Source organism: Oreochromis aureus, linkage group 23 (assembly GCF_013358895.1).
Source record: "Oreochromis aureus strain Israel breed Guangdong linkage group 23, ZZ_aureus, whole genome shotgun sequence".
In the NCBI taxonomy this organism is placed as follows: domain Eukaryota; kingdom Metazoa; phylum Chordata; class Actinopteri; order Cichliformes; family Cichlidae; genus Oreochromis; species Oreochromis aureus.
Window position 1 is genome coordinate 28,761,999 of NC_052963.1, and position 25,363 is coordinate 28,787,361.

General features: G+C 37.0%; 1 protein-coding gene across 3 annotated transcripts; it reads left to right on the plus strand.

Annotated features, from left to right (window-relative positions):
• The first annotated feature begins 6,669 nt into the window (after positions 1 to 6,669).
• On the plus strand, positions 6,670 to 13,289 carry cdk15 (cyclin-dependent kinase 15). Of its 3 annotated transcripts, none has more exons than XM_039607304.1 (13): positions 6,670 to 6,873; positions 8,402 to 8,539; positions 8,628 to 8,722; positions 9,417 to 9,496; positions 9,576 to 9,670; positions 10,470 to 10,532; positions 10,627 to 10,765; positions 11,039 to 11,159; positions 11,231 to 11,324; positions 11,431 to 11,494; positions 12,356 to 12,404; positions 12,582 to 12,724; positions 12,960 to 13,289. In XM_039607304.1, exons 1-13 carry the CDS (start codon positions 6,691 to 6,693, stop codon positions 13,070 to 13,072), a joined length of 1,377 nt encoding a protein of 458 aa, XP_039463238.1. In that variant the 5' UTR covers positions 6,670 to 6,690; the 3' UTR covers positions 13,073 to 13,289. The 3 variants fall into 3 exon arrangements, with proteins under 3 accessions (XP_039463238.1, XP_039463239.1, XP_039463240.1); XM_039607305.1 differs by having other exon boundaries at positions 10,642 to 10,765; XM_039607306.1 differs by having other exon boundaries at positions 10,657 to 10,765.
• Positions 13,290 to 25,363: the final 12,074 nt, after the last annotated feature.

Below are 25,363 nucleotides of genomic sequence, written 5' to 3' on the forward strand. Positions count from 1 at the left end.
TGTGCTTCAATGGTCAATAACAGCATAATAGAACTCACTTATGGTACTGCATTCTTTCTATAAAACAATAACTGTCACTGACTTTGTACCGTAGTATAAACACAACATTAAAGATAACAGTTAAAAGTTTTGTAACCATAAACAATAAAACAAGACCATCTAAACAGCAGCACATGTCCCAAGGCATGATGGGAGAGAAGTAGCTGCTCCCCCAACATGCCACAGTATTGTTAAATAGTTCAGTCTGTTACTGTTACTGTGTTTACAATTTCTTCTTGGAGCAACTGTAACCCACATTATTTCCTTAGGGATTAATAAAGTATTCTGATTATGATTATGATTATTTCAGGATACATGACCTGCCATTATCCAATGACCCATCTGCTTACCTGTATCTTTTACTCGTTTCTCCTCTTCTTTCTTATTTGAGCACCTGATGGCTTTGACCTTTTCTTGTCCATCTTCCATTGGTTTTAATTTGCACTCCAGTATGAACACAAATCCCCCAACTCGAGGATCACCACAACAAAACCTAATAGACCTACACCTTAGTTTACAGATTCGCTTTGTCTAGGGTTTATTTCTGGGATTTCGCACAACCCAGGATTCAGATCATGAATACATAATGGTTTTGGATTTACAACATTATGAATGAAATGTGCTCTATTTGGAAGCAGTCGGCCCCCTCCCCTTTCGACGGGTTGTGTGTGAGACTTTAAATCATCAAATTGTAAATTATAAATTTTAAATTGTTATTGATCCCTTTACCCCTCGTCCTAAAGTGTATATTTATTTTCCTACTCTTCTTATATATATTGTTTGTTTACTTGCACTGCTGTAGCTCGAGCCTCGTCGTCTCGTCTCTCTATATACTGGACTGTATATAGCGGAGATGACAGTAGAGATTACAATAAAGTTTACTTTGACTTCAGCAGCGAGAGGCGCACCGAGGGCTCTCGTGCTCACTTTTCGCATATAGAATTTCGAAAAAACATCGGTGCAAATTATAAGTCTGTTTAATAATGTCTGGTGTTTTCATGTTTGTTGGTTTGTTTTTATTTTGTTTTATTTTGCAAGGTGGTTATTAGATGCTGCTCCAGCCAGCCAGCGAATCCCCCGCCGCCCCGTCCTCTCCTCCCTCTGCCGCACGCACCAGGCGCACCTCACAAACGGAGTAGTGATGGGAATTCCGACTCTTTTTAGAGAACTGGCTCTTTCGGCTCGACTCACTAAAAAGAGCAGGCTTTTTCGGACCCCAACCGACTCTTCAGGTTGTTTTGTTGCTTTAATTAATTTATTATCAACAACAATATAAAATTATGCATAAACGTTACAATTCAGATTCAATCTGAGCAATTCAAATTCGAATTCAACTTATTCAAATTCAGTTTCTGATGGCACAAAGTTCTGCCCATATAACTGATCCCAGAGACTGACCACACTGTGTAACCTCAGAGAGAAAAGTACCCACATTAAATGGACTATGATCTGCATTTACGTGCACCTCGGATATTCCCAGATCTCTTGTCAAAAACCTCAAAGGTTTTCAAAAGTTGTTTCATTCACGCTTTATTACCTATGATGTTATTTAAATGTTTCTCTATTCTAAATATACCTGAACAAGCTACTGTAAACCTACATAACAGTTTTTAAATATCAGGTTTTAAAACTTAATAGAAGTTCTATAAGTGTCTATAAGTGTCTATGCAGTGCTGCGAGATGTAAAAATATAAACTGAAAGTAAAATAAAAATTAAAATAAATAGCCCAGTTCCACCTGACCTACTGTAATCCACATTCTCACCACCAGAGGTCCACAAATCACATTCAATGATGAGTTCAAGGAGAGACAGAGGTGTACTGCTTAAACTTCAATCACATTTCTTAAGGTATTATGGTTTATTAAAGAGTGTTAAAATCATCGCCTGAGACTGTCACTGAGTTAACTGCATAATCAGTTATACTTACTAATTAATAACTATAATTAATTTGTTTGACTGGATTCTGTTGTAAGTGGTTCATCACAAGGTAATACCAATCTCACCATTTTCCAAAATGCAGCCTAAAAAAGCAAACCCAGGAGTTGAAGAGAAGTTGGAGGAGATTAGGAAATCACTTAATTTCATGTCTGATGAACTGAGCAAAGTGGCTAAACAACAAGGTATGCTACATGACCTAATGGATGAAATAAAACAACTAAAAAACTTGATAAAGGAGAAGGACAAGAAAATAGACGACTTGGAACGGCGACTCGAGGACCTTGAACAGTACACAAGAATGGATGATTTAGTCATAAGTGGACTGGAGACGCAGCACCGAACCTACGCCAGAGTAACAGCTGGCGGAGGTAAAGATGGTGAAGATGCCCCGGTACAGGAGCTGCAAACGCTTGAACAGCAAGTGATAAAATTCCTTCAAACGAAGAATGTAAGTATTCAGAGCCATCATATCGCAGCATGCCACACGCTCCCCAGAAAAGACAGTAAAACAAAGCCAGCAATTATTCTTCGGTTTGTGAGTCGCAAAACAAAGATTGAGTTACTGAAACAGGGAAAGAAGCTAAAAGAGACCGGTGTGTATTTAAATGAACATTTAACGAAAAAGACTGCTGAAATTGCAAGACAGGCACGCAGCCTGAAAAAACAAAATAAGATACAAGCGACATGGACGAGGAACTGCAAAGTAATGATAAGACTAAATGGCACTCCCGAAGAAGCGAAAGTTGTGATGATAAGAGAACTCAAAGACTTAGAGCAATATAAATAATCAGGAATCTGCTATGGAATCTATTGGAAAAGTGACGATTGGATAATGAACAATGGGTATGGAAAGTGTTTCTGGCCTTACGGCTCAAAAACAATGGAAGAAACAACAACAAAAACAAAAACACATAAATGACAAGTTTGGACACAGATTATAGGTTTCCATTCAGAGATATTGAAGAGGAAGACTCTGATTATGAAAAGGACTGTCAAGGAGGTTATTTTGCCACACACGCTGAGAAAATGAACTTCAAAACGTTTAACTATGCAGAGCACAACATGCATGACCCTGAAAGTAACATTGACCCAGATAACCACTTCTACAATAACAACAATAATACTTGTGAGTACTATACAGACGACCAATTCAATATGAATATTAAAATGGCAAATGCATTTTCGGTCATACATTTTAATAGTAGAAGCCTGTATAAAAAATTTTCTAAAATTACAGAATGTTTAAACATTCTGTAATTTTAGAAAATTTAAAAAAGTTTAATATAATTGCAATATCAGAAACATGGCTTGATAATGAGAAAGTTAGTGAAATGGGACTGGAAGGATACGAATTATTTACAATGAACAGGGTGAATAAAAAAGGAGGCGGTGTTGCTTTATATGTAGATAAAGTTTTGAAATGTAGTCTGATTGAATGTATGTCAAGCATCATAGATGACGTAATGGAATGTGTTACTATTGAAATCCATGTTGAAAAAGCTAGCAATATAATTATAAGTTGCATCTATAGGACACCAGGATCATGCCTTGAGACATTCAATGAAAAACTTGCTGCTATGTTTAGCAACCTAAATGATAAAAAAGTGCAAATAATTTGTGGTGATTTTAATATAGATTTGCTAAACCCAAATGGACATCAGAAAACAACAGATTTCATCAATACAATGTATAGTAACTCCCTTTTCCCTGTAATTATAAAACCAAGTAGAATAACAATTGATACAGCTACATTGATAGATAATATATTCACAAATAAAATTGACTATGAAATAGTAGGTGGACTTCTTATAACTGATATAAGCGATCATCTTCCTGTTTTTGCATTTTTTCAAAATTATTTTGGGATTAAAACTAAAAAAAAGAATCAAACATTTGATATGATACGACATAGAACAACAAGAGCCATTGCTGCCCTCCAGGTGGACTTAAAGGAACACAATTGGAATGAGGTTTTTGCAAATGAAGATTCAAATAGTGCATATGATGCATTTCTATCAACTGTATTTTCACTATATGAAAAACATTGTCCTTTAATGAAAATCGCTAGAAAGCATCACAGATCAAATAAGCCATGGATCACAAAGGGGGTAGAAGATGCATGTAAAAAGAAAAATTATCTATATAAGAGATTTATAAAACAGAGGACGAAAGATGCTGAAATAAAGTACAAGTTATATAAAAATAGATTAGTAAATATTATAAGAACAAGTAAGAAAGAATATTACCACAAATTATTGGAGCAAAGTAGAAGTAACACACAGTAACACCTCCATGTTTCCATGGAGGTTATTAAATAGTATAATCAAAAAGGGCTCAAAAAATAAGAATTATCCAGTCTATTTTAAAAAAGATAAAGACTGTTTTGGTATTGACATGATATTAATTAAAAGTATTATAGAATATATAGTGAAACCCTTCGCATACATTTGTAATCTGTCCTTTCGAACTGGTGTGTTTCCCTCACAAATGAAAATAGCAAAAGTTATTCCAATCCATAAAAACGGAGAGAGATGTCAGTTTACCAATTACAGGCCAATATCACTACTCCCACAGTTCTCAAAAATTTTAGAAAAGTTATTTGTTAATAGACTTGATAAATATATTGAGAAGTATAATCTCCTAAGTGATAACCAATATGGCTTTAGAGCGAAAAGGTCCACTTGGATGGCAGTGATGGAACTTGTAGAAGGGATATCTAATGCTATAGATAATAAGGAATATACTGTTGGTGTTTTTATAGACTTAAAAAAGGCGTTTGATACAATTGATCATTCTATATTAATGAATAAACTAGAGAGATATGGTATAAGAGGCATAGCATACAAGTGGATGAAAAGTTACCTGGATGACAGATGTCAATATGTCGAAATCAATAATGTAAAATCTAAGCAGTTGAAGGTAACTTGTGGTGTTCCTCAGGGCTCTGTGCTGGGCCCTAAATTATTCATATTATATATAAATGACATATGTAGTGTTTCCAAACTGTTAAAATGTGTATTGTTCGCTGATGATACTGCTCCATGTTGCTCAGGTAAAAACCTAGAACAGCTTCTGACTACAGTGGAAAAGGAGTTAAATATATTAAAAAACTGGTTTGATATAAATAAGTTATCGTTAAATATAAAGAAAACAAAATTGATTATTTTTGGCACCAGACAAATGAAAAATGTATCTAAAATCAGGGTTACTGGAATTGAAATTGAAAGAGTGTTCGAAAATAAATTTCTTGGAGTGATAATTGATGATAAGCTTAGCTGGAAGTCTCATATAAACCATGTGAAAACAAAAATTTCAAAAACCATTGCTATTCTCTACAAAACAAAGCATGTCCTGAACAAAAAAATCATTATACACACTTTATTGTTCTGTTGCTTCCATATATGACTTATTGTCTGGAGATATGGGGTAATGCATATAAAACAAATACTCTTCCTATTTTCAAGTTACAAAAAGAGCTATAAGAATTATACATCAATCAAACTATATAGAACCAACTAACATTTTGTTTATTAATCTGAATACCCTGAAATTTTATGATTTAGTTGAATATAAAATGGCACAGATAATGTATAAAGCACAAAATAACTTGCTTTGCCGCAGTACTCAGAAGCTGTTTAAAGTCAGAGAGAGTCAATATGACTTAAGGGGAACAGATTTCTTTAAAAAAAAAACAAGATAAGGACAAACATAAAGCAGAGATGTGTTTCTGTTAGAGGAGTTAACCTGTGGAATAGTTATGACAGTGATTTAAAAAGGTGTAGATCATTTTCCTTGTTTAAAAATAGAGTATTAGAAAAATATATAAATCAAGAATGAAAAGAGCAAAAATAATAATACTGAAACTCTTGATTGTTTTGCTTTGATGTAGTTACTTATCTAAGGTGGAAAGTTTTTTTTGTTTTGTTTTGTTTTGTTTGTTTGTTTGTTTGTTTTTGCCTTGCTTTGTTTTATTCGTTGCTTCGAGCCCTGTGTACAGGAGCTGCATGCGAAAAGATCTTTTGTTAAAAGGGTTGGCGTAATAAGCAAATGCTTCAGCCAATACCTTTTGATTAGCCTTGTCTCGTGCTTTCTTGCTTTGTGGTAATCTTTATTCTGTATTCACTGAGATATTTGAATGCTAATCAATAAATCAATAAATCAATCAATAAAGTGGTTAAGTACATGACAGCGTAATTTTGATAAGAGTTCTCATACAGTTTTACTTACTGTGACCAACAACCCATTCATGACACAGAAGTTGGCTTCAGTAGTTGGATCTGTCTGGCCACTGCAATCAATCACTTCTATCAGGATATAACAGAAACTGATGTTTTTGTATTTTTCTCTGTTTTTATTGTATTCCTTATTAGCAGCTGGATGTACACACCAGCTCTATGATACATTTAGAGCACACATGAGGATCTCTGTTGATGGTTACACGCTTCAAATCTATTCTTTATTTGTCTTAATTTGTCTATTTGTTCTTAATTGGGATTTTTTGTTTTTGTTTTTTTTAATATAAAAAGCTTCAGTGATGGTCTGTGTCCACCAGAGGGCAGCAAACACACATCAATGGACCTGTTGTTTTACTCTCACAGTGAGGGGGAGGAAGAGGAGGGGGAACCAGTGGGTGAGGGTCATGGGACCTTGTTTGCTCGTCCTGAACCATGTGAGTCATATGAGACGGAAAAGAGGAAGAAGAAGGAGAAAAGATGGAGGAGCTGTCCCGGCGGGCGAGGGAGGCCGGGCAGTGGGTGAGGAGGCGCTGCTGCTGTGCTGAGGAAGAGGAGGATGGTGAGGAGAAAGGTTATGATGGAGATGAAGAAGAGGAGGAAGAGGTGAAGCTAGAGGAGGTGAACTTCAGGAAAAGTTCAGCTTCACTTCCGCCTGCTGAGGTAAAACATCAGCCGCTGTAAAAAAAAGTGTAATGTTTTCACTCTTTTTATCATTTTTATTTATTTATTTTTACAGAGTAATCCTTTTGATGTGATCTATTTGACATGTAACATCTGTTATAGCATGTTGTAACTTTTTACAGTGGGTATACTATCTTGATTTAAAGTATGACGTTATGTCCATTCAACACATAAAAAAAAAAACTATTTTAATATCTTATTGCATTTTTAATTTACAATCCTTTATATTTTTTCTTAACTTTATTAATCCCACAGGAGAACTTTTTTGTTTTACACCAAAATGATAAAGAGTAACAATAGTACAGTCTACAGTACACAACAAATAACACAGCTAAATAAAAGGGTCACCGGTGACGACCTTATGCTGTGAGAGAGTGCAGGAATTTATAAACTTACAATAGTGACAAAAAACAAAGTAAAGTAAAAATGAGGTTAGTTAAAACAGTAAAAGTTAGACTGACGTTGGTCAAGAGAGAAGTACAAATTGCATTAGTAAATATATTTAAAAACAGCTGCATGAAGGTTTAACGCAAAGTGTGTTTGGGATCTAATGGCTGACAGGTTTGTTCACCTGTGACAGAATGAAGAGTCATTGTGCAGCTTTATAGAAAACAGCAGGAACGATTTCCTGAAGCAAGATTGAATCAGTCTGAAGGAGAATGAGCTCAGAAGTGTGGAGTAGAGTGGCTGTGATGTTGTCCATGATGGAGAGCAGCTTGTTCAGTGACCTCTGCCCTTCACTGACTCAAACGCCTCCACATTGTCACCAATAATGCTTCCAGCCTTAAGGATCAGTTTGTTGATCCTACAGGTTTCTCTGGCACTGATGACACTCACTCCCACAGGCAGGTAGAAGATCTCCAACATCTTCCTGTTCACATTATGAGATCTGAGCTTCCTTAGAAAGTAGAGTCTGCTCAGCCCCTTCTTGTACACAGCATCACTGTTGGTCCTCCAGTCCAATCTGTCATTCAGGTGAACATCTAAGTACCTGCAGCTGTCCACTGTTTCCACCTCCTCACTGATGATGTTGATATTGGTTGCAATTTTTCTCATCTGGAAGTCAACAACTATTTTGTTTGTCTTGCTGACATTCAGAAGGAGGTGATTTCTTCCAGACCATATCACAAAGTTCCTCACCTATACTCCGACCTCTTCCCACCCTTAAAACACCCAACCACTGCAACGTCAGAGAACTTCTGCTGGTTTCACTGTTGTACAGGAAATCTGAGGTGAACAGTGTAAACAGGAACGGAGCTCCAGTTTTACCAGCCACCACCTCAGACAAACTGAGGCCACTCTGACACACAGTCAGCAATCCAGGACACAGTAAAAGTGCTTAGTGGTATATATGAGTCGTCATGGGTGGTCAGAAGACAATTTTAGGTAATATTGATTGATTGAGGTTTTTCTTAAGCTGGTATTGAGGTTTCAGATAATCTTTTGAGCTTTTAAGTTGATTTTAACAATCCCTTCTGTGTGCCTGATCTCTGTCTGTTTGTCTCAGCTGGATTCAGACTCATCCTCCTCTGGCTCTCAGCCTCATTGGTTCCACACTCTGCAGGCCCGTCGGCTAAAAGTCCAGCGTGGACGCAGCAACAGCGACCCGCTGAGAGGGGAGGGCAGCCAGGAGCCTCTCACCTGGGTCAGGCCATGTATCACATGATGTTTGAGGTAACATGTGAGAGGCGGTGTGATGCTTGTGTGACATTTAGTGTGTGTGCTGTGATCAGAAAGCAGGTCTGGAGTTTGGGGCAGCACACTCATACCTGAGTCTGGAGAAACTGGGTGAAGGAACCTTTGCCTCGGTCTACAAAGGCATCAGCAGGTCAGAGCTCACCACGACACAAGTTGAACACAAACAGCCAATCAGATTGCGTGGCTTAAGTTTTGATCACATTGATCAAAACTTAAGGAAAAAACAACAAAACATCTCACTTTGTTTTTTGGGACTTTTTTATTGCTAGATATTAAACAGATGTTTCGCTAAGATTACTAAAGTGATTGTTGATGTTTATTTTTTAACAGATACTTAACATTTTGGAAAAATTTGCAAATGTTTTATTAATTACAATTTATATTTTGGCTGTATATACATATCTTTTATTATATATATATTATATATTGATATATGTATATAAATAATTAATATATATATACTGTATATAAAATTCATATATTAATTTGTGTATATATATATACAGATATACAGATATATATATATATAGAGGGGAGGGCAGCATATATATACACACACATATATACACATATACACATACACATATACATATATATACACATATATGTGTGTGTGTGTGTATGTATGTATAAACTGGCCATTTCTGTTATGTTTCTTGCACATTTTAAACAGAAAGTTTCATTTTTAACTTCATTAGTTTATCTGACATGTTATTAGCTTAGTATTTTCAGACATACTGGACATTATAAAAACATCTTTGTGTTTTAGACGTTGATCAATCAGTGATAAGGTGTTTACTGTAAACATTTCTTATTCTGTGGAGGATAAATGGGCAGCTGGTGGCTCTGAAGGTGATTCGTATGAAGACGGAGGAAGGCGTCCCATTCAACGCCATCAGAGAAGGTGACCAATCAGATCACTGGTTTAGTTTTTAATAGTTTCAGCAACATGTGCATAAACGTGTGTGTGTGTGTGTCTACAGCCTCTTTGCTCAAACGCCTGAAACATGCCAACATTGTCCTCCTGCACGACATCATCCACACCAGAGAGACGCTCACCTTCGTCTTTGAGTACCTGGTGAGAAATCTGCTGTTCAGTGCTCAGTGTGACCTGAAGGAGGTGCTACAGAGCACTCACCTACACACACACACACACATACTTCAACTAAAGTCAGCACAAAATGTTACTTTTATTTTATTTTCTATTATTAAATTAAAATTAAAAAAAATCTCTTTTTTATGGCTACAATTATTAGCACGCACACATTTTATATATTTTTTCTTTTAAATGTTTATAAAGTTTTACAGATTTATTTTAATTTATATATTGTTTTATTTTTTGTTTTCATTTGTTTTTATTTATTTGCTAATATGTGGGTCATTCCATCTCAGATCACCATCTCTGATTGCTGTAGAAAATTTATGGTACAAGGATTGAACATAAATGATGTTTTCTGTAAAGTTTTTGTCTTACAACAAACTTTCCATGATATTAACACGTTGAACATGAATATCTGAATAAAATAAAACCCTGGAATTTTCTTTGGTCTTTCTTACCATCAAAATGAACTGAGATCTGTCATTTGCCACAGATGCAGTTTTAAAAAAGGCCACAGAAAAATTCATCCCCCCTTATAGTTTATGCTTCTCTTTAATGCTTAGTTTTTTATTTCAATGTTTTTGTTTCTTCTTCTTATTTTTAGTATGTTTTCAATTATTTATTTAGAATTATTTTTATTAATAATTATCTCAGTTTTTTCTTAAAACAGGCAGAAGCAAATTCAGCTATATTTGTCTTAAACATCAGCTGTTCTGTAATAATGAACCAAAACTTACTCTGAAGTTTTAAAGTTTAACACCAGTGATTGTCTCTGCAGCAGACAGATCTGGCCCAGTACCTGATCCAGCACCCTGGAGGTCTACGCTATAACAATGTGCGGGTACGTTGCTGTGCTCCAGCAGCAGACAGCCGGGGGCGCTACGGTGTCATTCCAGCTGTGAGCAGCAAGATATGAAATGTTGAACATGGCTCAGCACTGTGTGTTTCAGATCTTCATGTTCCAGCTGCTGCGAGGTCTCTGCTACATCCACAGCCGCAGGATCCTCCACCGAGACCTGAAGCCCCAGAACCTGCTCATCAGCTACCTCGGAGAACTCAAACTGGCCGACTTCGGTGAGGACAGGCTCAACGCTGCAGGGCAGAAGTGGAAATATGCAAAGATTTAATCAGCAAGGACCTGTAGGAACAACAGATTTGTAAAATACACTAGTTGGAAACAAAAATAATAAATGTGTGTGTACAAATCTAAAAATCCTTCCTGGAAATATCTAAAATACTTAAAGACAAGTGATTTTTTTTTAAAGCAGACAACTTAAATAGTTTAAAGTTTAAAAAAATACAAAGTTAAAATGTTTTTTTTTTTTATGTTTTCTGGTTCTGGTGCAGGTCTGGCTCGGTCCAAATCCATTCCCAGTCAGACCTTCTCCTCGGAGGTGGTGACGCTGTGGTACCGCCCCCCTGACGTCCTGCTGGGATCCACAGACTACTCCACAGCTCTGGACATGTGGTCAGTGCTGATTATTCAAATTCAGCTGCCGGTTGTGACTGTGTGAATAAAGTTTGCTGTTTTTGAATTAGGGGGGCTGGGTGCATCTTCATAGAGATGCTGCAGGGGGCGCCGGCATTCCCAGGAGTCTCTGATGAGTTTGAGCAGCTGCAGAAGATCTGGGAGGTCAGTAACACCGTTTATATCACTGGTCCACGAAATAGTACTACTGTGTGATATTATACTGTAATAATACTCACGTTAATACTATTAAGATGATGTCACCCTGCAGGTCCTGGGCCTCCCATCTGAAGACAGCTGGCCTGGTGTCAGCCTGCTACCCAATTACAGACCAGGTACATTTATCTAGATAACACCTCTGACACATGTAACTCTGTATTTAGTGTTTTTGTTTTTGCTGTTATTTCAAAGTTTTTATATTTAAATACATTTTTTTTAGGCTTATATAAACAGGGTGATTAAATCAATGATGTTTTTGTGGAGGTGACATGAATTTGTCTTGTTAACATTCACAGTTGTTCTCTTGATGCCATCTTCATGAAGGGTCATTACTTGTGTGCAGTGACTCAGAGTTTCCACCGGGAGGCAACGTGTCTCTACGATCCTGTTTTAATAGTTTTCCTCAGTTTAAAATGAGATGATTTCTCAGACTTTGAGGCAGACTCTGCTCTGCAGGTCTGACAGGGTCTCTGATACATCATGTGGGTGTGAGAAGAGAGAACAAAGACGAGAAGAAATTAACCACAGAGTGAGATCAGTGGTTGAGCTGCTCATGAATCATTGGATAAAGTCATCTTTTACAGTAAACTGTAACTTCAGGCCAACCCACACAGAGCTGTAACATTAAAGATCAGGTTCCCCCAAGAATTCACACACCACCTTTAGAGTGATGAGACCTGAGCTGTTCACAGTGATAACACACACTTTTAGATTCAGTCTGACACCATTTAGCTCTCATGTCATCCCAGAACAAACCTCCACAAATCCTTCAGAAACCTGAAAAGAAGACAGTTTAAAAAGCTGCCTGAGAGGTTTCAGTGATCTGTTGACATATATTAGGGCATCAATGACAGACTGCAGCTGTTTCATCCCCCCCAAAATAATAAATGTAGGCTAAAAACCAGCTGAAGTGCAAATCATGGGAAGATTTTTAGATCCATGTTAACATTTGCTAATTGTGTGTTTCTTTTCCATAGAGCGGTTTCTTTACTCAGAACCAAAGCAGCTTAGGACCGTTTGGAAAAGGTAAATTATATATGGGCACACACATGCTAACCTGCTAACACACTTTGAAATGCAAACATTAGTCACATGACAGTCCTTCATCGGTGTTAACTGTAGACAGTCCAACAGTCCGCATATAGACCAGGTTAGATCACTTGACTCTGTAGTCCTCCATCAGCCTGTGTTGATCTGGATCAGGTTGGAGCAGCTGCCATATAAGACCGAGGACCTGGCCCAGGAGATGCTAAAGGTGGTCCCTACAGACAGGATCTCGGCTCCGGACGCCATGCAGCACCTATACTTCAGCACACTGCCTCCTCCCATCATGCACATCAGAGACAGTAAGAACTCACTTACATGTTACCATACTGCAGCTAAACTTTAAAGAACATATTTTCTGTTAATTCAGCACTCACTTAGCAGTTTGGCTATTTTGTGACTGTTTTGATTGGCCAGAGCTTACTTATTTGAACATCCAACATAGACACATTATAGATGTATGATTATAAATCCTTTTTAACAAAAAGCTGTTTAAAGCTTAAATTCATATTTTTTTTCTCTTTCTTTCTTTGTCAGCTGTGTCCATCTTTAAGGTTCCTGGCATTCGTCTGGAGACGGAGGTGAGAGACATCTATAACCCTGGGCGCAAGGTCAAACCCTCCCTGCTGCCCTCTGCTAAATTCTGGTGACTGAAAGCTCCTAAGCAGCGTGTCAAGATGAGGAGGGGAGAACAAACACAGATGTCTCTCTGAAGACACAAACTGGACTTTGAAGTGATATTAATCAATTAATGAAGCTTATAAAATAGATGTAATATACACACATACAGTGCCATTGAACGTTTGCAGTTCAGTTTGGAGAGTCTTTCTGGTTTAAATAAAGATTTGTATGTCAAACTTTCACTCAGATCGGCTGTTAGGATCTTATGTAAATCTGATTTCTTGCCAATGTAAATATAAACCGTCCCTGCAGTCTTCTGTTAGCATTCATTAGCATGCGTTAGCAGCAGACTAACGAGTCCCATGAAACTCCTCATGAATTTTGAATGAAGCTTTATTAATAAAGCTCCAGGCCAACCTGCACTGAGGGACACAGCGTGTTTCTGTATTCTGACTCTAACTGGAGAAAACTCGACCTCTGAAACTTTGTTAGTCCTCTGATACACAAACAAGCCAACAGCTGAGGGGGTGGGGGGGAGGTACCAGGTGGACCTGGTTTAACTGTGTTTACCTCTGACTGACTCGTCCCCTACCTCACTGACACCTTACGACTTTCCACAGCACTGTAACGATACTAAAAATTAAAAGCATAATTAATTAAAAACAAATACTAGAACATGTGAGTTTTTATGTTTTTATTGTGGACAGATTTTGGTTGTTTTTCTTTTTTATATTTTTAGAAAATAATTTAAAATTAATTTTTGTTTGAGCACTCCAACAGATTGGAGGCCTGTCCAGTGTGTACCCTGGCTCTCACGCTATTGCTGCTTTTCCGTTGCCAACTACTCGACTCAACTCGACTCAGTTTCAGTCATTTTCAGTTTCGTTTGAGTGCCACATCAGTGTGGGTTGGATCATTGAAGCAACGCAGGCCAGAAGTCCTGTGACATCATTTTTATGCGACGCAACTCAAGAACAAGAAGATAACTCAGTGATGGTATACCTGCTGCTAAACTGATGGTAATCATCCGCACCTCATAGATGGAGCATGGAGACGTCACTCGCTGGCTAATTGGTTACATGCAGTCTGTTGACATCACACCGACTTAGTGCGATGTCAACAGTCTTTTCAAGATTGGAGAGAAGCTCCTCCACTTCAGCTTTTCCTTGCTCTTTTGCCTTCTGGACTCACACTGTTGACTCAGTGTGATGTCAACAGACATGCAGTCTGTTGACATCACACCGACTCAGTACACTTGGAACCCCGACTGAGCAGGTACAACCACCAAACCGAAAATTCTAAAAACTGAGTGGAGTCAAGTGGGTATCCCCCGTGACCCACCCTGAATCGTATAAGAGCAAGAGAATGGACTTGAACTTTTGGTGTTTTTTGTGCTGCATATCCTACAGTTTCGGGACAAAATTTGTGCTTTTTGAGGTGTTACAATCCAGTTTGATTTTCACAGTTTTTTTTAAACATTGTGCTGATATAAAATATTTCAAGTTATTTTTACAGTGTAGTTTTTGTCGTTTGTTGCAAGAAGCTGAATTGTGGAGGCAAAGGTTGTGGTTGAGTCCAAAGAAATTTCCCTTCTCCACCTTTTTTTAGGTTGCATGATCATTAATCTCCCACACTTTCCAATCCATCACCTCCTCCTGCCTCATGACCACCTGATTTTTATTTCCTACCACTGACTTGATGTTTGATGATTGCATCTCTGTGGGCTTGAACATATTACTTGTTACTCGGATTTTTGCAGATGTTTGAAAAAGCTGAACATGTGATTAAAAAACAAAAGTTAAAAATCATAAAAAAAATAAACAAGAAAAAACAAGAAGAAAATTTAGAGGAAAAAACAAACTCAAGTGTATAAAAATGGGTTTAAAATAATAATAAATTTTTAAAAAAAATACTTTGATTTTTAAAAAATTTAAAATAACTAACATTAAGAAATAAAGATGAACGAGGATTACAGTGTCATAATTCAGAACATTCAAATGCATAAATAATTAAATTACAGATGATTTCCTGCGAAGCAACTTTCAGATTAAACACTGTGAAACACACACTGACTACATGTTAACTCAAATAAATTTTGGATTTAGTTTGTGAATAAAACAAATTATCAGTTCATCACTGAATGTCCTGAGATCCCTTTTATCATTGAACAGTAAAAAAAAAAGTAGAAAGGAATTAATACTAACAACTTGTATCCATCATTAATAATTCATCTTTCTTGTTACTCTTCGCCCCAGTTTTCCTGTGCTTTAATTTGACTAAATGCATTTACATCCAGAGAGATTAAAAAAATATATTTACTGATGCATTCATTCATTTCCTTCCGTTATTAAACACTGAGCTCACAGGAGGAGGTAAGCAACAACTTACATCTACAAACAAACCCTATTCAGAAGCTGCTGGCATGATGGATAAAATGTAAATAATAACAATGATCTCCAAATTTCTTAAACCAATATTTTATCCACACAACACAGAAAACATATAAAATGTTTAAAATAAGACATTTTACTATTTCATGAAAACATTTAGCTAATTTTGAATTTGATGGCATCAGCATGTCTCAAAAAACTTGTGTTGCTGTTTGGAAAACTAAGTGGTTGAAAAAAAGATGGAGCATTTTGCAGCTAATTAGGTAATAAGTCTGTAAAGTTGGACAAAGACTCACCAGTCTGCAAAAATCCAGAAACACAACTGTCCTCTGTTAAATTATTTTATGGATTGTTCGAACATACAAGAATGTTACTTTAAACCAAAATAAATATAATAATAATTATATATATATATATATATATATATATATATATATATAAAGATTATGATAAAAAAAAAAATGACAGACTTGATTTTTCACTAAGTACTATGATAAATAAAGAAATGGTCTGATGACTCTTCAGGCTCAACAAATCCAATAAACACTAACAGTATCATCCTTTAGTGGGACTATTTTCATACAACATAATGAAGTTAGCCAGTGATAAGTTAACACACGCTCTTGGAAGAAACACAAGCTTATCCTTCAGTTATTTGCAGCTTATATTAAAGTGTTTCACCCCAAACCATGAGTAAAGTCTTTGAGAAGAAAAGTTAAAACAGTGAGTAATGTTAAAAAGGATATATGTTGTTCTCATTTTCATTATTTCTATTAGTGGAGTCTAGTTAAGTCACTTGGTATAGTTCACCTGTCAAAACAACCATTCTTTTCTGTGTATAGCATTAAAATCTAGTGTTACAAAATGCTGCTCAGAAAACGAATAAATACATTACAGACATTAGAAATAAGAACAAAAAAAAACCAACAACCAAAAACTCCAGGAATAAATGATAAACAGTTTGCACATCTTGAAATAGGCCATGCAAGACTCAAATGAAACAGTGATGTTAAAAAATGCAAATACATGCATTTATAATGATATTTATGAAAAAGCCCTGATACAAATGACTCTTTACCAATCATTAAAGGAAGGCACTAATGAGGTGAGCTTGATATCCTCAGGCAGTTTAATTTCACAACCCAGGAGCACTGATAGTAAACACTAATCACCTTTTATCTTTGAGCCTGAACATGGGACAGTTAACAGGTGGCTGAGGATCTGCCCGAGAGTCTGAGGCTGTTCACTGCTTGTTATGGGAACAGCAGTTCTAGGCTGCAAGGGCCGGTGTCCTGCAGGTTTTAGATGTGTCCTTGATCCAACACAGCTGATTCAAGTGGCTAAATTACCTCCTCAACATGTCTCCTCAACATGTCTGGATTAGTTCTCCAGAGGCCTGGTAATGAACTAATCATTTGATTCAGCTGTGTTGACCCAGGGTGAGATCTAAAACCTGCAGGACACCAGCCCTCGAGGCCTGGAGTTGCCCACCCCTGCTGTAAATGAATGAATGAAAACATGTACCCTCACTCATGTTGATTGTGCCCTCAAGATTTTACAAGCTGATTTTACATGAGCAAACAGGTCCAACAGAGACTTGATGCATTTCTGAACCACTGTACAGAACTTCTGTTTTATATGAGTTTAATTTTAAAGAAATAACATCCACTCATTAATATCAGTAGACAGTTTGCAAGGTTGGAGAGGTTTGTTGAATGTGTGGATTTTACTGTGAAATAGAGCCATGTGTCATCAGCATAGCAATGGTATGAAATGTTATTTTTCTATAAAATGCGGCCACATATATTTAAAAAAGAGATCACTAATAGAAACAAAACATTCTAACTGGTAAGCCATCCCAGATATAGAAACCCAGTACTGCAGCATCTTCATCGAGATTTTATGGTCTACTGTACCATAATTTGTTTCTAAGGTTCGATAGGAAATATTCAAATGTAGAAAAAATCTTTAAAAACAAGATTAAAAGATAACTTTGGTGACTTAACAACAAAGTGTAGTGGTCTAATTTGCAAAAAATCTGCGTATACTTTATTTTGGAATTTTTTAAAAAAAAGCTAGGTTATTAGTTAGCTTTTATAACATTACAGAATACCTAAATTTATACTTTTTGATGTTTAGAGGCCACGACAGAAGCACAGCCTTTTCATTTATTAGAAAGCCTTATCACTGCCTTCTAAGATAAGGCCTGGTTTACAGTTTAGCTTTGTTAGTCAATGGTGCCTTTTTTTTCTCAAAAAGAAAAACTTTGTTTTCAACTTTTTGGGTATTTGACAGATTTTGCAGAATTTGTGTTTTCCTTTTTTTTCTTTTTTTGTTTGCTGTCTTTGTTTAACATTTATATATCAAAGAATTTAAATTAACATTTTTGTTCACAGCAACAAAGAAAAAGTTTTATGAAACTTTTTCTGTTGACCTGTTTTGATCGAGTTCATATGTAAATGTAGGATTAGTAGTCAACAGAAAAACACTAACTGTTCTGACTGACAGGATGTCAGATGTACATTTCCTACTGATTGATTGGCAAGATAAAAGAGAAAGAAGAAGGTGTTTGTGCATATTTAACTCTGTTTGTGTTTTTGGACATTTGATGAGAGAAAATTCATTTGACTAATCCCATCATTAATAAATCAAAATGCTAAGCAGCCTTTGATATCAAGCCTCTGAAGACGAGTTTCACTTGTGTTGTTTTTCTTTGTTTTCTCCTGATAAACTTTCTGTTTCAGTTTGTTGTGTTCTCCAATTTTCGCTCACTGCTAATATGAAGCATGACTGGATTTTTGTGCCATACATGAAGCATCATAAAGACAGATTTGCTTTTTTGTTTTGTTTTGTTTTGTTGTTGTTTTTTAAATATGGTGAGCTGCTTCATTGAACAAACATGGACTTATAAAAATATTTAAACTAGACAATAATGGTATGTTTAAGTTATATTTAAAAGCAAAAAGCATTGAGCTCACCCTTGCTAAAGTGACACTATTGGTTTCTTTTCTCTTTTTTTGTATTTTTTTTTATCATTAGATAATACCAAAATTTATAATTGTTAACATTTGCATCACCGCATGAACAGATAGTTAATGTCCATGTTGAATTAATAGAAACTAAGAAGCTAAAAGTAAAAGAAATAATAGCTAAAGTTAGCTTTTGCTACATTTACTCCTTGTTTTTCGAAGTCAAATATACTGTTCAATAAAACAATATTGCTAGTTAGCTGATTTTATGAAATGAAACAGCTGCTTGGCAGAGTAGTTATCTTAAAAAAATCCGAGCTGCATTTAAATCACATAATCAGCTCTGCTTGTTTTTTTCAATTATGAAACATTTTTATATTCTGATGTGACTACTATTCTGGTGCCTTAACTTTTGAAATACCCTGTATTAATTTCTTTAGATTTTGTGCACATTGAAGTTGTTATCATTTTACATTGATGACAACGATACCCAGATTTCAAGCAGATGTAGATTAATTCTTTAATTGTATCTTCACTGTTTCACTCAAACATGATGAAAATCACCTGAACACTGCAGTTTACCAGCTATATGTGTTTTATTGACTCTTACGTACTCTCATGTGTCTTTTTTGTTTTACACATGCAACTCATTTTACATTTTTTGGATGGTACATTTATTTTAGCTTTGTGACCTTTCCTTTTCTTTGTCATTCTCCTGACAATTTATAATTATAGTTTAGTAACAATCTGGACTCTAAGCTAGTTGTGATGGCAGCAAACATCATGTGTGTCTCATCAGACTTTATTTAATCATCGTTAGATTAGATTAGATCAGACTGGGTCTTATTCACAGGGGCAGCAGCCATGTGTTGTCACTGTAAGCAGTTAGCTGAAGTGTCCGTTTAAATCAGATCACATGAAGGTTTTTAGAAACATGACCAACAAGATAAGGACATGTTTCCAGTCAAAACATTTTACACATACCGTGTATGAATAATATTAAAGTGTGCTGCATTTATTTTGAAGGAATCACAGATGAAAATAATCACAGAGAGCTCATATCTTTATCTGAATTTAATTTTGTTCTTTTTATTTCATACTTTAATGAATTACTGTTGAAATGTTTCTTTGCTGTATTTCATTATTTTCCATTGTTGTTCTAATTTTTATTTTATATATATATACATATATATATATATATATATATTATTTATTTGAGTTTTTCTTATTAAAATTTTTCACTAATTTCTATTAAAAAAATGTCACTACATGCCTGCGTATAAACAGATCCATATATTTTCTTACTGTTCAGGTTGGCTGTTAAGTGGACACACATTAGTGACCTTGTAACAAGTCAGTCCAAATAGTTTCTGACAAGCCTGTTTGTTGACTGAATAATTAAAGAAAAGATTTTCATTTTTCAGTCCTGTCTGTTTTTTGTGTCATTTACCAGTCGATTTTCTGCATGTACAGGTTGTGGTTAATGAAGTTACTGATATAGGTTTAAGGACTGAAGGTCCATGAAAATGAATAGACTCAGTAAATAATCCAAACTTGATTGGTGATTTTCATGTTTTAAAACTGACTCTTGTCCACGAGGAACATTAAAACTGATCAGTTTCAGTGTGATTGTGTGTCTGCAGTTTGATTTATAGCATACAAACACACACACGCCGTGACCTTTAACCTGCACTGACCCCCACGGGTCAGCTGCGTTGTCTCTTAATGGACTGAGGTGTCAACAATAGTCCATTTATAGACAAGTCAAAGAAAAAGAAGAAAATGCTGCTGGATTAGCAGCAACTATGGACTCATTAATATTCATGAAGAGTCAAATCTTAAGGATTTATTTAAGATCACTGCATGATTTAGGATTTCAATATATAAAAGCAAATAAAAGTAGTAAATAAAAATTAAAACTCCGTGGTGTGTTAGTGCAAACACTGCAGTGAGCGTGAAGCTAGGTTTTTATCCTGCATGATTCTTGCTCTGGTACCTTCAATGAAACAAAGGAAATAAGGTTTCCACTTTTCTTCACACTTTCTCTCCCTTTGTCTTTCTCTCTCCATGGTTCCTGCAGTTTATCAAGCTCAAAGTAAACTTTAAGGGATAGCTCAGTAGGTAGAGTTGTTGCCCCATGATCGGAAGGTTGGGGGTTCAACTCCACTGAACAGCCACCCTGAGGTACCCCTGAGCAAGGTGCCGTCCCTACACACTGCTCCCTGGGCGCTGCATTGGTGGCTGCCCACTGCTTCACTGGGTGAATGGGTTAAATGCAGAGGAGTCATTTCCCTACGGGGACTAACACATACACATTACATTATTACTTATTTTGTTTCAATAAACCTTTGAACTCACGTTCTGGGTTTTGAATTCTATGTAAAAACACTAAAGCAAGCTACACTCTGAAACTGTTAGAAAAAGCAGGTGCTTTTTAAGACTACTAGTTTATTGTCAAACATTTTAACATATGTCAGGTTACCAGCTGCACATCAGTGAAAAACATCCTAAGTTAAGAAGTCAAGCCCATCAGAGGTCCCTGGTGATCTGGTGGTTAGGATTTGGTGCTCTCACCACCGTGTCCCCAGATTTTACATACTTTCCTTAGGGATTAATAAAGTATCCTGATTAAATTCAAAGAAAGCACAGTCATAGACTGTATAGAAGCATCAAACAAACACAGATACCTGCAAATTAGTGCTAACCTCCAAATAAGATCCCAGAATTTCACTCACCAAAACTGGAGCTCAGACATCGAGGACTACAGTTAATCTCATAACAACAACATTATTGGTCAGATTATTGCATTAAAAAGGCTCCAAAAACACAAACACAGTCCAGAGTCCAGCTCAGGGACTCCAATAAGCCCAGGCGAAGGCTAGAAGACAGCTAGCAGCTCCAGCCGCCTGTGTCACCATCCACCTGTCAGTCATAATGCAAACTTTTAAAAACAGGGGTCATTAAAAAAACTTCCCCGTGTACAATTGCTATGTAGCAGACCATAAGCAAGATTTTTTTGTGAGTCTCTGGGGACAGACTCACTGCTGGAGCCTGTGGTGGATTTAAGAGGAACAGCAGCTTTTGGAGGTTCAGTGTTGGCTTGTTTGTAGTTCTGCTGCCACAGAGTGTTACCTGTATTTAAGTGGCTGTATCTGAATTTGTATATCCCACACTGTGATGCACTATAGTATTAATTTGAGCCCATTGATGACCAGACTCTGTTTTGTCTTTATTTTAAGATAAAACCTGAACCCTCAGCCTACGTCTCTGCCTTTGAGATCTGATCTTTCTCATTCAGAGTCTAAACTGAGTTTCAAGGGTTAAATCCTCTGAATCAAACTTTCCCCTCCTTGTCCTCTTCCCATCCTCTCCTCCTCCTCTTCTTCTTCATCTTTGCTACTCTGACCTGTGGGCGGAGCTCTTTTGTCCCCACCATCCCAGAGTGCTTCTGGGCTCCCCTTTAGGCAGCTTGTCATGTTAATGTGTATGAATGGGATGGTAATAGGATGTTAATATCTTCTGCTCTTTAACATAGCTTCCACTGTGAAGAAATCCCCCCCTGGACCCTGGGGACCCCCTTCACATGGTGGCTTTTCATCAGTAAAGGCTCCCTGGTCTCACTGAAGGATGGGGGCAGAAATAAAGAAGGCGAGCTTGAGAGTGGATCAGGTGAATGTGAGAGCGGAGTGCAACGCCGTGAACGTCGGACAGTTTTCACTTTGTTGCATCAGTAAAAACAGAGCAGGAGGAGGAGAAGGAGGGGGAGAGGGGGGTGAACACACTGCAGTCCTTCAGCTCAGACTCAGACACACAAACAAAAAAAAAGACGTGCAGACGATAAAGCCTGAAAATGTCTCAGGAACCAAACAAATCTGACAGTTTGAAAATAAAGATTCCAGCTTCCTCACAGGAGAGCTGAGCTGTGTCAGCGCTCTGTGTTAATAAAGCTTTATAAATGTGTATTGAGTTAAACTCACACAAGGATCCAAGTGAGAAAATGCTTAGTTAATTAGCCTTAATTATTCAGCTGTAGCAGTAAGCTCAGTCAGATGCTTTCACAATGTTAATTACAGTGTTTAGGCTCTGTTTTAAGATGACATCTGTTTTCCTACATAAACAGATAGAACAATACATTTCTCTGAGCCACGATGTACAAAAAACAAAAGGTGGGGAAAACAGCTGCTGTAAGAATCTGGATCTTGCTGATTTTTATCAGTTAAAGACAAAGGTTTCATCCGAAGTCATTCATTCTCACAGCTCCCTGTACGTACTGATCAGGACTACAGAACTACTTTATAATATAATGCCAAATAATATTTGAATTTTGTAACAATATTCACTTTGCTGCTGCTTGTGTTGTGATGCACTGCTCTCCGTCCTCTCTTCAGCGCAAAGCATGGGATGCAGAGTCTGGGTGGCGGTCACAAATTGTGCATTACTTTTCATGAGGCAATTTAAAATACTGTGAGTGCACTGTACCAGTGACTACAGAGATTATAATAATACTGTCTTTATAGTCAAACAGCACAACAGCACTGAGCAGTGAGTGATTTTTAACTGTGTTAAACCCGTGATGTGGGTACATCATCATGTAGACCCGTCTTAAGCCCACTCTGTACCTCATGCATGTAGAAATCTCACTGCACAGCCCACAGTAACTCTGATTGGCTTGTTCAGTACCTTAGCTTCCTGCTACTTTTTACGCTGCCATGTTTTAAGCAAGTGGATAAACTCAAGGGGAGAGAAACTCCACCACCAGACAGCGTTTTGACAAAAAATATTTGCTGAGCAGTGAAGGAACACCACACACTCCACACAAACAGTTGTGTAGGCACTACATGGCTTTAACACAGATGTATAAATCACGCATCATTTCTAAAGGATTGGCTGAAGGAAGCAATTTACAATGAACAAATATTTTTAACATCCTTTTTCACTTAGAAATTCAGTTTAAAAATACATATGAAATATCTATACCAATCAAACAAAGTCGTTCGGTTTAAAAATTAAAAGTTGATCTTCATTTTCTGTCCTGTTGTTGTCGTCAGGTAACAGTGTGGAGAGGACTCAAAGGTTGGTGAGGTTAGCAGAGTGGAACACCAAGGTCCAAAACAGAACACATGGAGAATGACAGAAGAACAAAGAAGAGCCAAACAGGGAACATCAACAATGATCTGACCAAGAAAGACACGAAGACACGAGAGGAAACTGACTATCAAAGAAATAAATATGTAAAAAATAACAAGACATACTAAACAATGAGACAAGAAGACTCATTAATGACAGAGTCATTAATACAAAATCACTACTAAAAATCAGGACCACTGAATGTTTCATTCCTCAGTCAGGTGGGAGAGTAAAACTGTTAATGGGGAGTCAACCTCAACAAGGAAATCACCATGGAAACACAAAGATGATCAGAGGTCACAGCAGTCTGAGGTCTGGGAAAAGCTGCTTTAGACCCCTGCAGCCATCTTCCAGGAGTGGTGATGCTCTTTTCCAGCGATCTGATTGGTCAGTATTCTGTTATTATTTGTTTTTAACCTGTTGATCTCTAGTCTCAAAGATAACCTGCGCCAGAGTGCAGCATCTGTTAATATGGTGATTAAGAATTAGGGAAAAGGCCTCCTCCTTTTTTCCTGGCAGCTACATGGCCTGCATTAAGAGTTCACAATGCTGCATGTGTGCGTGCGTGTGTGTGTGTGTGTGTGTGTGTGTGTGTGTGTGTGTGTGTGTGTGTGTGTGTGTGTGTGTGTGTGTGTGTGTGTGTGTTGGGGGGGATTGCTTTAAGCACAAAAGATATACAGATTCTGTGAACTTGTGATTCATATTTTGGGTGTAAAAAAAGACCTGGCACACACTGAGGAATTCATTTCTGACTGTTTTTCTGACTATTTCTAGCTGCTCTGCCGGAGGACTGAGAAATTCCTGCTCTTAGTCCTTGAGGCTGCTCTTTCCCCACCAGAGGTTAACAAACTAATCTGTCCTGGCCTCAAACAGGCTAAACTTGACTAATATAGTCAATCATTTCCAGCCTTACTGTGCTTGCACACATTCATACATGCTTTTAAACTACTGTACAAAGCTTTCCTCTCACACACACTCACATGTGTTACTTTAAGTCTGTATTGTGTGTTTAACCTCTTCATTTTTCTCTGATATTCCAGATTTATCTTCATTTGTAAAAAGACTTATCCACACAGTTCATACTGATTCGTCGGATGACACCACGTGAACATACAGAGAAAACCTTGGGTTAACCTACAGCCTACTAGTACCTACTCAGCCCCACTTGGTTCGACTTGGTTTTTAGGATTTTTTATTAGGTGTTCGTACCTGGTACCAGGTACTTTTTAATACCTGCTTGGCCTTGCCTCAAAGTCATCTATTGTTGTGTTGTGTTTGACATCATACAGATGGCGTCACAGGACTTGTTGCTATAATCACCCCACACATATTAGGTGGTACTCAATTGTAAGGCAAGGAGTTGAGTCAAGTTGGAACTGGTCAAAAGAAGCATTAGTGAGTTGATAACCAGCTTCATGTGACCGCTTATAATGATTTGTGATGTTAGTGTCAGTGAATCCAGACAACAGAAAGATACTCTGGGTAGCTGAACTCGCTTCATTGTGCAGGGCTCAGCTGTCTTTCAACGAACAAGGGTGGAAGCGATGGGAGCTGGACAGACTGTCAGCAAAGGAGGAAAAAGAAAGACAGGAAGTAAAGCTGACAGCAGCGTCAGAGAGCCCAAAGATTACAAAATTTAAAAAAAAAATAAGAACAGAAATTACTTAAAATCTAAATAAGAAAAATCCCAAACCGCAATAAGACTTGAAAAATACATTTTTAAATTTTAGTGAGGGCTTTAATCACCACACCAACTATGCTATTTCTGAGATCAAGGTCCACAATGCTACGACCAGTGCACCGTTGCTTTTTAAAGTGAGTCTTTGGTGCTCAC

Coding starts and splice junctions, on each gene's coding strand:
- cdk15 (XM_039607304.1), top strand. CDS start 6,691: ATGGAGGAGCTGTCCCGGCGGGCGAGGGAGGCCGGGCAGTGGGTGAGG. Junction 8,540..8,627: donor GCCAGGAGCCTCTCACCTGG/GTCAGGCCATGT, acceptor TGCTGTGATCAG/AAAGCAGGTCTGGAGTTTGG. Junction 11,160..11,230: donor TCCACAGCTCTGGACATGTG/GTCAGTGCTGAT, acceptor TTTTTGAATTAG/GGGGGCTGGGTGCATCTTCA.